The following is a 16,700-nucleotide window of genomic DNA, read 5'->3' as shown; positions in this document are numbered from 1 at the left end:
AATTCAAGAACTGAAAAGAAGTGGATCAAATACAACAAAATTTATAGTTAAGGCCCCACACATGAGTCTAAGATACAAAATGTACTACAAATACAGGAAGTCTAAGACATAGCTTAACAGTAAGTATAATGAGGTTTACCGGTTCACTTGTGAATAAGCATCAAGTGTGTGACACTTTGCCTGGCCTTTGTATTCTATAAAATCTAGATGCCATTTTTAGAGACAAGGAATTACTTGAACACTTCATAAGGAAAACAGTTAATAAGATACATGAGTCACCTATGACAATGACTGATGAATTTGGAACCCAAGATCTGAGGCCACAATACTGATCATGCTGAAGAGGAACTCAACTGAATTGTATAGTCTATGAACAGAATTAGAACCAATAGGTAAAAGACATCAGGAATCGGTTTCCAGTTACCTAAATACAAGACTTTTACAAGCTGTCAGAACCATCTGAGATAAAATGGATTAAAGTGCATTAAAATGCAGTGAATTCTCTTTGCTACAGGTATTTAACCATAAATTGTACGGCAAATGTTAGAAGGATGGTTAGATTTAGGTGACTTCCTAGGGTCTATTATTGGGATCTGTGCAGCATTTCTCATTTCTACCAACCATATGTGATCTTTCCCTCCTTTAAAACCCCACAGCATTGCTTTATCATGTTCTTAGAGCTTTTAGTTTATTAAAGCATATTCTTATTTTTCGGAGGGGGGAGAGGTTTTTGCTATAGGGCATATGTGCTCACCAGAAAGAGAGACAGAAAGTGAGAAATCACCCCCCGGGGGGATGGCCACGCCACAATCCCTTCTCCTCCCTTCTCCTCTTGGGATCTTGGGCACACACGCACATGTGCCCAGCGTGAGTTTAAGCCACCGGGTCCAGGACTTGAACCACGGTCGACTACATGGGAGTCCAGCAACATAGCAATCACACCAACTACTGGTCCCTATTAAAGCATATTCTAAGTCCTTATATACGTCTTTAATATAAGCACTACATATTCTTAGTATTTTACAGGTGGTAAATGCACAACAAACATTTATTGAGTAAGATTGATAATGATGATGGACCAGCCAGTAGCACAGTGGATAGGGCAGCTAGATCACACATGGCTAACTGCATGGTTCAAGTCCCAGACCCAGCAGCATGAAAAACATACCAGGCACTGATGCATGAATGCTCAAAATCCCAAAAGCATAATGGAAGAGAAGGGACTGCTGCATGGCCATCCTCCCTGGGGGTAATTTCTTACTTTCCCTCTCTTGGTCTCTCCAACGAGCATACATGCCTTACACAGCAATATTAAAATGAGGATGATGATGACTATCATTTACTCACATATAGTATCAGATACTGGATTATTTTACACTCGTTATTTTAAACTTAATAAATAATGAGATAAAAATCTGCTCTCCATGAAAAAAATCTTTGTAATCATGACTTTATTTTACAGAAATAAAATCAAAGTTGGTTAAACTTGGATATGGCCTTATTTTTCAGTTCAAAAGCTGAACGTCATGACGTTCTCACTGGGTCAATTAGACAGCTCTGATTACCACAGAAGTATTTATCAGGGCTAGCACTAAGCTGTTTTTTAAAGGGATGTAATTGTGATAAATGGAATCAATAACATAACAGATTAAAAGAAACTACTAAGATCATAGCATATCTGCAGCAAGACCCTTAGAGGCAGGCCTATTCTAAGCTGAGTTCACAGAAAAAAAGACAAGACATAAGACAGCTAATAAACGTACCTCGATCTCTGCCAGTTGAGAGACATTTGAAAATTACCATCCTCAGATCTAGTCCTTCTTTAAGCCATATTTTATCCATAATCTTTATCATCTGTAAAGCTAACATATCTTGTCGAAGATCTTCGCCAACCTTAAAATCAAGGAAACAAAATGAAACCTGTCCCTTTCTTTCTTTTCCGTTTTTTTTTTTTTTTTTTTTTTAATTTTAAGTGAGAAATCATCCCCTAGTGGGGATAGCCATGTCACAATCTCTTCTCCTTCATTCTCCTCTCTGGATTTTGGACATACACCCACACGCACATGCCCAACATGTTTCAAGCTGCTAGGACCAGCACTTGAACCGTGGTCAGCCACCCATACAGGAGTTTAGCACCTTACCTACCACACCACCTGCTGGCCTGAAATTTGTACCTTTCTAAAAGATTTTAAAAGATTATATACTGTAGGGACCAGCAGGTGGCATGGTGGTTAAGGTGCTGGATACTCCCACATGGCAGACCAGGGTTCGAGTCCTGAATCTGGTGGCTTGTTTTCTCACTTCTGCTTTCTCATTCTCACTCTCTGTCTCTCTCTGGTCAAAGTAAAAAAAATAAATAAACAAATGAATAAAATAAAATAAATAATTATTTTTTAAAAAAGATTATATACTGTAAAATCTGGAGGCTTGGGGGATAGTAAAAAGAATACAGAATGAGATGAACAGAACTACCTTTTTACTCTCTGCAGCTTCTAGACAAAGTTACTTCTTCATATCTCAATTTCCTGAACTATACAACCATACGTTTCAACAGTTTGAGTTTATGGATATGAATTATACCTGGGAATAAAAGGGTAACATGGGGGATCTTTGTGATGATCAAAATGTTCTACAACTTAATTGTATCAATGCCAATATCCTGATTGTGATACTGCACCATGGTCTTACAAGAGGTTACCATTGGGGGATTTGGGTTCAAAGAACTAGGATCTCTCTGGATAATTCCTCACAACTTCCTATAAATTTATAATTATCTCAAAAGAAAAAACTTACTTAAAAAATAAGTTTACTTAAGAACATAAACCCTCCCAAAAGGAATTAACTCTATTTGGAACACCAACAAGTTTTCCTTTCCTTTTTCTTTTTTTTGGGAGAGATTTTCACTATAGGGTGCGTGCGCTCGCCAGACAGACAGAAAGAGACATAGAGACAGAAAGCGAGAAATCACCCCCCAGGGGGGATGGTCACGCCGCAATCCCTTCTCCTCCATTCTCCTCTCAGGATCTTGGGCATGCACACACACGTGCCTGGTGTGAGTTTTAAGCCACCGGGTCCGGGACACGAACCGCGGTTGACTACGTGAGAGTCCAGTGACATAGCCATTACGCTAACTGCTGGTTCCCTCTTTTTCTAAAATTTACTATGGGGCATATGCACTCACTGGAGAGAGACACATAGACAAAGAGGGAGAGAAAGAGAAAGAAATCCTCCAGTGGTGGTGGGTGGCCACACTACAATTCCATCTTCTCTATTCTTTTCTCAGGATTTTGGGCATGTATGCACACATGTCTGGCGTATTTTCTAAACCTCTGGTCCGAGATTTAAACTGTACCATCAGACATGCAGGATCTGGTTGCCTTAACTACCATGCCACTAGCTGGCCCTCCATTTCCTTTTTAAAATGTAGAAAATAATTTTTATAAAGCACATAATGGGGACCAGCAGTTAGTGTAATGGCTGTAATGGCTATGTCGCTGAACTCCCATGTAGTTGACCGTGGTTTGAGTCCTGGACCCGGTGGCTTAAACTCATGCCAGGTACGTGTGTGTGTGTGCCCAAGATCCCGAGAGGAGAATGGAGGAGAAGGAATTGCGGCGTGACCATCCCCCCTGGGGGGGTGATTTCTCGCTTTCTCTCTCTCTGTCTCTCTCTGTCATTCAGACGAGCGCACGTGCCCAATAAGAAAAACCTCTCCTAAAAAGCACATAATGATGAACACATTCTTTTTTTTGAGAGTATTTTTTGCTATAGAGTGTGTCCATTCGCCAAAAAGACAGAGAGGGACAGAAAGCGAGAAATCATCGCCTAGGGAGGATGAACACACCACAATCCCTTCTCCGTTTTCTTCTCGGGATCTTGGGCACGCACACACGCGCACCGTGAGTTTAAGTCACCAAGTCTGGGACTCGAACCACAGTCGAAGTCCAGCAACATAGCCATTGCACTAACTGCTGGTCCCATGAACACATTCTTGAGACTACCCAAGAAATTGTGGAAAAGAATAAAGGGGGCCAATTGGTGACATGGTGGGTAAGGTAGCTAGGTCCCCTATGGCTGACTGTGTGGTTCATGTGCTGGGCCCGGTAGCTCAAAAACCACACTGGGCACCTGTGCTTGCATGGCCAGATTCTTAAAAGAAGTAAGAAGCAGAGGAGTGATTGCAGTGTGACAGTCTCTGTGGGGAAAGAAAGAGAAAGGGAAAAATGACAGAATGACAGAAAGATAAAAGGACAGAAAGAAAAGAGACCAGCAGATGGCGTAGCTATTGGTTGCATCACTGGCCAACCACAGTTTGAGTTCCAGACCCAGTGGCTTCAAAATGCCGAGTGCATGAGCATGCTGAAGATCCCAGGAGGAGAATGGAGAAGGGATTGTGGTGTGGCCACCCCCCTGGGGGATGATTTCTTGCTTTCTATCTCTCTGTCTCTCTGGTAAGCACACATACTCTATCAAAATCTTTCCCCAAAAAATTTCTCAAAAATTTCCAAAAAAAAAAAAGACAGAAGGACAGAAATAAATAGAGAAAGACAAAAAGAAAAAAAGAAGGAAAGAAGGGGTGAGTAGGTGGCAGAGTGGTTGTGGCATTCGATTCCCACATGGCAGGCTACGATTCAAGTCCCAGACCCAGCAGCTCGAAACTCACACCAGGAGCATGTGCATGTGTGCCAAAATCTCAAGAGAATGGAGGAGAAAAGATTGCAGTGTGGCCATCGACCTGGAGGGTGATTTATCTCTCTCTCTCTGTGTCTCTGTCTCTGGTGAGCACACATGCCCTATAGCAAAAATTTCTTTTAAAAAAAGAAAAAAACAACAGAAAGAAAAGAAGGCAGAAATTAATAAAGACAAAAAGAAATAAAGTCAGAAAGACAATAATACAGAAAGACAGACAAAAAGACAGAATAATGGGAATTTGCTTTAACAAACTAAAATCTAGCACATAAATGTCTGTAATCAAAACCAATGGTACTATTTTAGGAAAAGGCACTGACATCTGTGAAACAAAAAGACAGAGTCCAAAACTGAGTATGGGTATATGGGAACCTGCTATATGTCCATCAGAGGTGATTCAATAGAAGATATCTTGGCTAACTTCCATTTATCCAGCTCACAAATTAACTAAAACTCTCCATTCCTCAAAATATACAAATTATCGGGACCAGCAGTTAGCATCATGGCTATGTTGCTGAACTCCATGTATTCAACCACGGTTCAAGTCCTGGATCCAGTGGCTTAAACTCACGCCAGGCACGTGTGTGTGTGCATGCCTCAGATCTCGAGAGGAGAATGGAGGAGTAGGGAGTGTGGTGTGGTCATCTCCCCTGGGTGGTGATTTCTTGCTTTCTGACTCTCTGTCTCTCTGGCAAGCGCACGCGCCCTGTAGCAAAAACCTTGCCCCCCCCAAAAAAATAAGATCACAACACACAATTTTGTGATAGGTGACAGATTACTCTGTATTACTTCAGCACTGCTGCTCTCTAAGTAAACTATGTATTTCAAAACCCTATGCCACTGCTGATAGTTAGGCAGTTTTGCAACACACAGCTCTAAGAGGTGCCATTCCCATCATGGTCTGCACGAAAGGCACTGCCAGGGGTTATAAAGAGTCCCACAGCCATACCCACGGGCAGCAGTTCTAGCCCAGAGGGGCATTTATTCCCCAAACTGTTTGGGAACAGTTTTTATCAGTGATCATTTTCGCATAACTATTTAACTTAATTAAATATTAAATAAGCATAATTACTTTGTAATTTTGGAAAAGGAATTTGGTTAAAAAAAGCATCAATTCCCATTATAAAAATGTATACCTGTTTTGCTCACCTTAAACATAACATTAATTTCTTCCCCCATAGGATCGGCATTCACCATTGTGACTTTTAGGGGCATGGCATTAGAACTGAAGAAAGAACATGACTGCAAGTAAAACATATTAATCATTACAAAGGTAACACTGGAATAAAAATGGGCTTAGTAACTTTTCTCCTAGATATTTCCTTTTCACTTGTCTCTCTGAATTATGACAGATGAAAGAATACATGGGCACTGTTTTTTTAGATCTGGCCAATAAAAGGTTATAGAAATACTCTGAAAATTAAATTGTAGCATATATGAATGAAATGCCACCTCTTTAAGCAAAGAACTTGAGACAAAACTTTTAAAGTTTGATCTTCTTTTGTATTCATCCTTCAACAACACAGTCTTGTGCTATTCTTATCCTTTCTCTAAGTCACTGTGATCTAGGACGAGACTGCTATTTCTCTTATTCATGGTATTATCATTGGTAATTAGCTATGAAGTCAAATATTGCAAACCTTTCATGAAAATACTGAGTCATCAAGGACCAGCAGGTGGCATGGTGGTTAAGGGGTTGGACACTTCCACATGGCCAACCACGGTTCAAATCCTGGACCTGGTGGCTTGCTTTCTCACACCTCCCTCCCCTGTGTGTGTGTGTGTGTGTGTGTGTGTGTGTGTGTGTGTGTCTCGTTCTGTTAAATTAAAAAAATAAATGAATGAATAAATAAAATTAAATAATTCTTAAAATATAAAAACCTGGGTCATCAGAAAACTCATGACACACTTTTGCACAGAAAAACGGAAAAATACTTTATTACTCTTCCAATGACCCAATAATTCTGTGAGCAAAAATGATATCTTATGTTAAAATGAAATGCCTAAAATGCAAATTTAAAACAGTGAAACCAATTTAAGAGAAAAAAACATAAAATTTAAGGTGTGAGTAACTTTCCACTGCTTTTCTTTCAGGAATGGTGAGAAGGTAACAATATGCCAAGGTAAATGTGGACCCTAATCACAGACAGACATCCGTGCATGTACTCACAACCAACCTATGTAGGTTTCACCCTCATTTGCCTTAAGCATACCTGCCCGTTTGCCTTCTTCCTATGTATTATTTTGAAATGTATATGAATTTGTAAGTATTGTATATATCACCTTAATATTTAATTCTTTTGCCACTAGACTTGGATTCAGAGGGAGACGGCATTTATTTCTCAGAAAAAAGGACTGTACTCGTTCCATACTCCTTTGGAGGACAACCTATGGAAAGAGATTGATACTGTAAGTACATAATGAAAGTGAGGATCTATTTTAAGAAAAAGAAAAAAACTGTGCTGTGGATACATTTTTAAAATGTCAAATTTTCAAATGGTCAAAACTGTTGTTGCTAACCAGAGTTACACGTAAAAATAAAAGTGGGATGGGCAAAGGATAAAGTACCTATGGCCAAGCAATGTACATGAAAATGGTAAAGCTCACCAACAATCAATGAAATACTAAGTTGTTGAGAAAGTCATGATAAATTTTTCTGTTTTTCTATGCAAAAATGTGTCATGACTTTCGTGACATCCCAATAAAAGTTAAAGAAAAATGAAATGAAATTTTTCATCTGTCATGTAAAAACTTAAAGATAGCACCCAGCAATGGGAAACACCACCACCACCAATTTCATACATAATCTGTTGGTGGGGAGAGAGGTATATACAGGCATAGCTATTTCAATCTTACAGATACTATTAAAATTTAAAATGTACATAGCTCTCAAGTCAACTATTTCACCTGTAGGAATATCTTATAAGGAAATACTAGCATGAAGGCAAAAACTTATACACTAAAATTCACTGTAGTACTATTTGGGAAAGAAAGAAATGTATAAACACTCTACATAGACATAACAGTTCATAATTTATGCTATAATACCTTGAATATTATGTGTCTATTAAGAAACATGGAATAAACTATACATGCTGACAGCAATTCTCCAAGATAAAATTTAAAAAGCAATTTACAAAAACAAAATGACTAATTGTTGAGAGAAATGAAAAAAATATACAGGACTGGAGCTGTGGCCTCATGGTTGAGAGAACCAGATCCTACATGGGCAACCTCACAGTTCAAATTCCAGCACTGGAAGCTTAAATAACACACTGGGTGCATGTGTGCTGAAAATTCCAATTGGATAGAGAATTAGAAGAGAAGAGGTTGTAGCATGACCATGCTCTATCAGAGGGTGCTTTCTCCATCTTCCTCTCCCTGTTTCTGTCTCTTTCTGGCAAGTGCAAGTAGTCTCTGTTAAAATTTTAAAAATCAGGGCCAGCAGGTGGCATGATAGTTAAGGGTCCTGGACTCCCACATGGCTGACCACAATTTGAGTCCTAGACCTGGCAGCTTGTTTTTTTACTGTCTCTATCGCTCTCTCTGTCCCTCTCTGGTAAGGAAGGTAGGTAGGTAGGTAGGTAGGTAGGTAGGAAGGAAGGAAGGAAGGAAGGAAGGAAGGAAGGAAGGAAGATTTTAACTTTAAATAAATAAAGTTAAAAATAAAATAATTCTTAATTTTTTTCAATGAATGAAATAAAAAAGATCTAAACAAATGAAAAGACCCACTCCCATATTCATGAATTGGGAGACTTAATACCATTAAGAGTACAGTATCACAAACTGAACTGCAGATTCAACATAATTCTATTTTGTTTTTAATTTGCCAGAGGGTGTATGTGCTTACCAGAGACAGATACAGAGAGAGGGAAGACAAGAAAGTACCTCCCACAGGATATGGTCACACTGTAATTCCTTCTCCGACACCTCTTCCTCCTTTTGGAGTTTTGGGCACAAGTGCACATATGCCCAGTGTTTTCCAAATTGCCGGACTGGGGATTCAAATCATGCAGTCAGCCATGGGGGATCCAGCTACCTTCTCCACCAAACCACAGCTATCCCTCAACACAATTCTATCAAAATTCCAACTGCCTTTTTGTAGAACTGAATACACTGATCCTAAAATTCATATGGAATTGCAAGAGACCCTAAATAGCCAAAACTATCTTAAAATACAACCAAGTTCTTGAAATATTCATGTTTCCCAATGTCAAAAAACTTACTAACACAGTATACACAATAATAATCAAAACAGTATGGCATAAGGATAGACATATAGGAAATGGAATGGAATTTTAAGTCCAGAAATATCCTTATATATAATATTAATTGATTTTTATTCTTTTTCTTTGTGATTTTTTAAAAAAATTTGTGAGAAGATGTGTGGACTTGCTGGGTAGTAGGGAACAGGGAAAAGGAAAGCACCCCAAGTGGGGTGTGGTCAAGCCTCAGTCTCTGACATTGCTCCACCCCATCAGAGCACACATGTATGCTTGCCTGGTATATCACAGAAGCTGCCAGGACTTGAACTGTGGCTGGCCATGAGGGATCCAGCTCCCTGTACATGGTCTTTAAAAATTTTTAAAGAATTATTTATTTATTTAATTCCATTTGTTATTATTTTTTAATTTGACCAGAGAGAGAGACAGAGAGAGAGAAAGGGGAAGTGAGAAAGCAAACTGCCAGGTCCGGGACTCGAACCGTGGTCAGCCATGTGGGAATCCAGCACCCTTAACTACCACACCACCTACTGGCCCCACCCTACACACAGTCTTGAAACACTGTGCAAGGGGAGTCAGCCCTATCAACTGAGTTTTTCCCCCCAGATCTGAATATGTCTTTATTTTTTAGAAAATGGATTCTAGGACGGTTAAAAAGCAATTCCAGAGGGCATAGGTGCAGAATTGGATAGTCATTCAAAGCATTCAAGTAAGAATATGGCAATAGAAACATCTGAAAAGCATCTCTTTGGTGTTCGAAACAAAATGTAAAATCATTCTTAACTAATTTGAGTTTTATAGCATTTCTTGGCAGTGGGGGATGGGGTATACTTAACATCTGAAAGTCCTGAAAGCCTTTTCTTTGGTTAATTACATTAGATGGTTTGCCTTTGATCAAAATTTTAATGGTCATCTCTTCTGCTGACAACTTTACATGTTGGATGCAACAGTATGGTGTGTTCAAAGTGTGCTGTATATGATCCTTTAATGTCACATACTGGTGGGTATGGATCTACAATGCCCGAGTCACATAGATTCTTCAGAGCCATCAAGTATTTGTTTTCTCCCAAGTGATTCAGCCATCTTCAGCAGAAGGCAAGAGTGCGAATGTTTTCATTGATGATATTTAACAAGTATTTTGTTGTGGAAGCCTTATTAGCACATGTCCAACACCTTTTCCTGTACTAGCAGAGGTTTCAATGGCATATATTTCTTCCTCCATTATGGCTGCCTTGCTCTCTTCACGATGGGCACTGTTTTTCCAGCATGTATTCATTACTGCCCCACTGCGTGTCCATTAAGGTTACAGATTGGTTTCACTTGATATGTCTCCCCATCTATTTCAGCTTCATAGGATTCCGTAACTTCTTGGATGGCCTCACCAACATCACATAGACAAACATCAATTCCAGCACACTTTATTCCAGTATTACGGACAACTTCTAAAGCTTTTAATAATGTTTCATATTTGGTATTAAAAGAGCCAGTAAAAGCACAGTCAATAATCCTACCAGTTATACGTGTTCTAAAGTCCGTCTTACAGATGTCATCATACTATAATACTGTTGTCACCAGCATTGCACATATAATGGGAAACACAATTATTGAGAGAACACCCAGTAGGAAATACCATGCCTGCAACTAATCCATCCTTTTTTACTAGTTTACGTGAATAGTCTTTTACCTTCCAAAGATTTCTATCACTGTCATCCCAGGCTTGATCCAGCTCAACGTATTTTCTAACTTGTCGATGTGCTTCTGCAGCTTCTCAAAAAATCATTCCAGATCTCTTCATTAGCCCAATTAGACAAACATCAATTCCAGCACACTTTATTCCAGTATTACGGACAACTTCTAAAGCTTTTAATAATGTTTCATATTTGGTATTAAAAGAGCCAGTAAAAGCACAGTCAATAATCCTACCAGTTATACGTGTTCTAAAGTCCGTCTTACAGATGTCATCATACTATAATACTGTTGTCACCAGCATTGCACATATAATGGGAAACACAATTATTGAGAGAACACCCAGTAGGAAATACCATGCCTGCAACTAATCCATCCTTTTTTACTAGTTTACGTGAATAGTCTTTTACCTTCCAAAGATTTCTATCACTGTCATCCCAGGCTTGATCCAGCTCAACGTATTTTCTAACTTGTCGATGTGCTTCTGCAGCTTCTCAAAAAATCATTCCAGATCTCTTCATTAGCCCAATCTAATGCTTTCTATACTTCACTTGTAGTTCTCCAAGCAGCTGTGTATCCATCTTGTATGGGTAGGCATTCTTGTCCTTTGGGAAATACACCATTAGGATACGGGTCACATATCAGAACTGAGGGAGGGTGTGTTTGAACTTTTGGTTCTCTCATCTTCTTTTTCTTTCTCCTTTTTCTATCCAGTTGCTCCATATCATCACCATCTCCATCTTCATCATCTCTTTATCTTACAATGCTTGCTTTTCCAACTGTCTTGCACTGAGGTTCCTTATTCTTTATCAGGTTCCTGTTGCCCTTTGCCAGCTCCTTTACTCTTCTTTTTCTTCTGCCTTTTTGTCTTGGCTCCTTTCTCAGCCATCGAGGTAGTTCTCTCCTCATCATCCAGATCCAGGTCGCCATTCAGGCTCCTGAAGTTTGCTGTCTCTTCCACGTCCACCATGTTGCCCGAAAGCACAAGAGAGTGAGAGCTCAACTGAGTTTTAACAAGGGTGGAAAACTATTCTACAGGGAAAAAAAAAAGTCTCTAACAAATGGTGCTAATTCATCTGGATAACTATATGAAAAGAATAAAGTCCACTGAACCCCTACCCTATATAAAAATAAACTCCAAATGGATCAAAGAACTAAACATAGGCGTCCAAACTATTAAACTCCCAAAACACAGTTGTACATCTTTGGACATCGGATTGACAATGGATTCTTACATAGGATACAAAAAGCATAAGCAACAAAAGAAAAATAGAATAAATTGGACTTCATTAAAAACAGAAACCGTAGGGACTAGCAGGTGGGTTAAGGTGCGGGTCTTCCACATGGCCAATCACAGTTTGAGTCCCAGACCCTGTGGCTTGAAACTCACACCAGGTGTCTGTATGTGTGTGTGCTCAAATCCTGAGTGTCTGTATGTGTGTGTGCCCAAATCCTGAGAAGAGAACGGAAGAGAATGAACTGTGGTGTAGCCATCCCCACTGGGGAGTGATTTCTTTCTTTTTGTCTCTCTTTCTCCAGTGAGTGCACATGCACTATAGCAAAAATCTCTGGAAAAAAAAGAATAGAAAACTTTGTGCGTTAAAGGACACTATCAAGGAAGTAAAATTACAACCCACAGATTGGGGAAATTTATAGCAGCATATGATAAAGGTCTTCTTTTTTGAGAGAGAGAGATATTTGTGCTATAGGTCATGTGTGCTCGCCAGAGAGACAGAAAGCGAGAAATCACCTTCCAGGGGGGATGGTCACGCCGCAATCCTTTCTCCTCCATTCTCCTCTTGGGATCTTGGGCATGCACACACATGTGCCCAGTGTGAATTTCAAGCCTCCAGGTCTGGGACTTGAACTGCAGTTGGCCATGCGAGAGTCCAGCAACGTAACCATATGCTATCTGCTGGTCCTGATAAAGGTCTACTTTATAATACTTATACCTCAACAACAAAAAGATTACCCAGTTTAAACTTGGGCAATTGACTTTAAATACACATTCATCCAAAGAAGATACAGAAGTGGCTAACAAATACATGAAATTGTGCTCAACATCATGAGTCATTAGGAAAATGCAAATTTAAATGACAGTGAGATACCACTTCACACTCACTAGAATGGCAATAATATAAAAAAGAAAGAAAGAAAGAAAATGAATGTTGGTGAGTATGTGCAGAAATTAAAACCCTTACATACTGTGAGTGGGAATGTAAAATGATGGATAGCTATTGCAGGTAACAGTTTCATAAGTTTCACGGTTCCTCAAAAAATTAAGCAAAGAATAACCATGACCCAGCAATTCCGTTCCTAGGTAATGTAAAAACAGCATTTAAACAAAAATTTGCCCATAAGTACTTATAGCAGCATTATTCATAAAAGCTAAATAGTGGGAACAACTTAAATGTCCAGTAACTGGTGAGTGGACAAGCAAAATGTGGTATGTTTATATAATGGAATATTATTCAGCTATGAAAAGGCATGAAATACTTAAACACAGTAGAATATGGATGAAAACATTAGGTTAAGTGAAAGAAATCAGGCACAAAAAGCCATATAATGATTATGTTTAATGATCCTGTTTTTATTAAATGCCTAGAATAGGAAAATCCATATGTAAAGAAAGCAGATTAGAAGTTACCAGGAGTAGGAGTAGAGGTTAATGGGAGGTAAGTGGATAATGGGAACATGCTTTCTTTTGGGTGTGATGAAAATATTCTGGAATTACATAGTGGTAGTGCTTGTACAACACTGTGAATGTATTACAAGTCACTGACTTTACACTTTAAAGTGGTTAAAATGATGTATTTTATGTTATGTGAATTTTACCTCAACAAGAACAAATGTGCATGTGTGTTTGTGTACTGCAATTCTGTTTCTGTAGAATTTAAAAATATGTATATATAAAGATTTGTATATACACTTAAGCATAGATTGTACAGTTATGTAAAATGACCAGAAAGGACATATAGCAAACAATAGACACCTACAGGGAGAAACTGGAAGAGTAAATTAAAATTGGTAATGTCTTCATTTTTTATTCTATAAATTTCTTGATTATCTGGATTTTTAAAAAAGTAACATTAACTCATACTTTTATTACTTTTATAAATATGAGAAAATTTAAAAACAAAATAGTGAAAAAAACCTAAATGAAACAATTCTTATCAGAAAGAAATTAATACACATGGAAACAACAAAGCATTGGTTTTCTGAGTTTGGGTGTAAAACTTTTTCTTGTGTATTTTAAATTACCTTTGAATTTATCTTCCCAAAGTAGAATAGCTACGGTTACAGTTCTACTGGGAGTCTACTGGCAAAAGAGTAAAAATTCACAGCTGGACAGAGGTGTAGACTCTGCAAGACGGACCCACATGGGAAGGGTTTAGGTTCATGCCCAGAGGCCTCCCTGAGTATGCTGAGCACAGGTGTGACCATGATCCAGAGCGTATTGAAGCTTTGTGTGAATTATGGCATCAGAATTATGGCCTGTCTGTTTCGTTCTCTCATAGAAGAAATAAATAAAAAACTTTAGAAAAATATTTCACAATAAAAAAGAGGTTCAAGAGTAAAAACTTAATTTGTCTACTCTAAAGATCCTTTAATATCATATATTATGTTCCCTTTGAGAAGCACATACCTGTCTGGCTGATCCACTAGCCTGCCTTACTTTTTCTGCTACTCCTCCTAAAAGCTGTACGAGTTTTGTCTGCTTTAAAAGTTCTTCTCTGAGTCCTTTTCCTCCTACCGAGAGGAGAGCACCCAAAACATGTTCGTATCGGGTACCAAATTGTGCATCATGCAGGGCATCTTTGAGAAGCCTAAAACAGGAAAAATATTTATGTCAGCCACTCAGAAGACCTGGATAAATCTCCCTCAAAAATAAATTTAACAAGCCCTTTTTTGACATTAGGAAACTTAGTTTAAGCTATATAAACAAATCAAAACTCAACCATTATTACAAAGGTATAACATGCCAAATATTTTTAAATAGAAGGGGCTTGTTATTTTGGAATTTATTTCAAAGGTATAAAATGTTCTTTAATATAACACCTTCATGGGAACAGTAGGTAGCATAATAGTTACGTCACTGGACTCCCACATAGGCAACCAGGGTTTGAGTCCCAGACTCAGTGGCTTAAATTCATGCAGGTGTGTGTGCATGCATGCCCACGATCCCAAGAGGAGAATGGAGAAGGGACTGCAGCATGGCCATGCCCCCGGTGGGTGATTTCTCACTTTCTGTCTCTCTCTGTCTTTCCAGTGTATGCACGTGCCCTATAGCAAAAATCTTTAAAAAAAAAATGATAACACTTTCAATAAAATATCTGGTATCCACAGTAAATAGGACATATCATGTAGATTTACAAAGTCTCAATACTACAAATAAAAATAAGATACTTAATATAATGCAAAGCTTACCAATACAAAGTGTGGGCTATTTGGATATTTCCCAATGCCCTGGACAGAAGGAAGCGCACTAATGAACTATTCAAGTAAATTTCATATTTCAAAGCCTATGTGTGAAAGAAAGTAAGAATTAGTAGTAGTCAAACCCATATCTGGATAAAATTATCAAAAGAGAAACTATATAAAACACGTATTACTGAAGAAAGATAATTATAAAAATTAAACAGATGAATTAATTTAGGCCAAATTTATGAAAGCAGGCACAAAAGTGCCTCGCCAATAATATTCATTAGCTATGTTCAACTGGCAAATAAAGAAAAAATAAGGAAAGCCAGCCCATGGCCTGGTGGTTAAGGTAGCTGGATCCCATATGGCCGACTATGTGGTTCGAGTTTTGGACTTGACAACTTGAAAAACATGCCAGGCTTGTGTGCTTGTGTGCCCAAAATCCCAAAAGGAGGGAGAGATAGAGAAGGGACTGTAGCACGATGATGCCCCATGGAAGATGCTTTCTTGCTTTTCTTTCCCTTTGTCTCTCTCTGGCAAGTGTACACACCCTCTGACAAATTAAAAAGAAAAAACAAGGAAAATTTCAAGTCTCACTTGTTCCAAGATTCTAAAAAGCCTAAGAATTTAAAAATCAGGTATGTATACATAATATTCAAATGAGGCAGATGGCAACAGTAGGGAAAAATTCACACTAAGTCCAAATGCAATGCCCCTCAACATTCCCACACTACAGTAATGGGGATCTCTTACTAAGTTCTCTATTCATAAAAATTTGGGAGGGGGGGAGAGTGAAGAAAGAGATAACCTAGTAAAGAATTCACCTGCACAAACTGTGGAAGAAGATCTGTTAATTCATCGTCACTAATGGCCTCGATCCAGGTCACAGCGAGAGATCTTACTTCCTGATCAGCAAATCTGGAATAATATCGTAAAAATCAGGATTTGACAGTGATTTTTTTAAAGTGAAGTTGTATTCCCTGAAAATACAATCTCGATCTATTCCTCACACACACACACAAATATTCAAGTAGCTTTTTATCCATAATAATGTGTGTCTTTTAGTTTTAAACACAAAATGCTTTTTGATAACCTCAATCTAAAAGACATTCTTTGTAAATATATATTTAAATATATATATAAATATATTGTAGTATATTGTATATACTGCAATATTGTAGTATATTGTATTAAATTGTTTCATGTTAAAAAAAAGGGAAAGTACTGCTGCAACATAATACCTTACTGGAAAAAATTGACAATAAAATTGGGTAAATAAGTGTATTTGACTTACTTTGAGTCAAGAAGCTCCAACGCGGTCAGTGGGTACAACGGAGACCACTGGTAAAGCAATGAGTACGTTTTTGCAAGATTAGCCCATTTCCAGTTTGGAGCACTCGCTAGTACTTTAGGAAGACAGTTGGGGTGTTTGAAGCAATAATAACGTTTCTCCCACAAAAAGGCCTTATCTTCTTTAGAAAGTCTGCACACATAATGTAATTAAATTACTTTTCAGTGATATCATAGTGGCATAGTTGATTAAAAATACAAAGAAGAAATGTATTCATTTGGACAGCCATCTTGGTAGAATCACTAACACTAATTTGGAATAAAAAAATTTCAATGTATAGCAAACACCACTAATTTACCCTAATTTGGAGGTGGAAAGAAATCATTCCT

The 16,700-nt window shown here is 38.3% G+C and overlaps 1 protein-coding gene and 1 pseudogene across 3 annotated transcripts in view; both read right to left on the bottom strand.

Annotated features, from left to right (window-relative positions):
- PIK3C2A (phosphatidylinositol-4-phosphate 3-kinase catalytic subunit type 2 alpha) overlaps positions 1–16,700 on the bottom strand; it is a 170,632-nt gene that overhangs the window by 22,015 nt on the left and 131,917 nt on the right. For 2 of the 3 annotated variants that reach the window (XM_027768591.1, XM_006142496.3), the window contains 7 exons: positions 16,315–16,503; positions 15,845–15,938; positions 15,027–15,121; positions 14,245–14,425; positions 6,973–7,077; positions 5,839–5,931; positions 1,764–1,893 (listed from right to left, as the gene is read on the bottom strand). In XM_027768591.1, the coding sequence (XP_027624392.1) occupies positions 1,764–1,893; positions 5,839–5,931; positions 6,973–7,077; positions 14,245–14,425; positions 15,027–15,121; positions 15,845–15,938; positions 16,315–16,503 (887 nt within the window). The remainder of the gene's footprint in view (positions 1–1,763; positions 1,894–5,838; positions 5,932–6,972; positions 7,078–14,244; positions 14,426–15,026; positions 15,122–15,844; positions 15,939–16,314; positions 16,504–16,700) is intronic. The other variant, XM_014584597.2, reaches the window with a different exon arrangement.
- Positions 9,507–11,882, bottom strand: LOC102493596 (methionine aminopeptidase 2-like; annotated as a pseudogene).

Source organism: Tupaia chinensis, unplaced genomic scaffold (assembly GCF_000334495.1).
Source record: "Tupaia chinensis unplaced genomic scaffold, TupChi_1.0 Scaffold000077_1, whole genome shotgun sequence".
In the NCBI taxonomy this organism is placed as follows: domain Eukaryota; kingdom Metazoa; phylum Chordata; class Mammalia; order Scandentia; family Tupaiidae; genus Tupaia; species Tupaia belangeri.
This window is presented reverse-complemented; position numbering and strand designations above follow the sequence as displayed.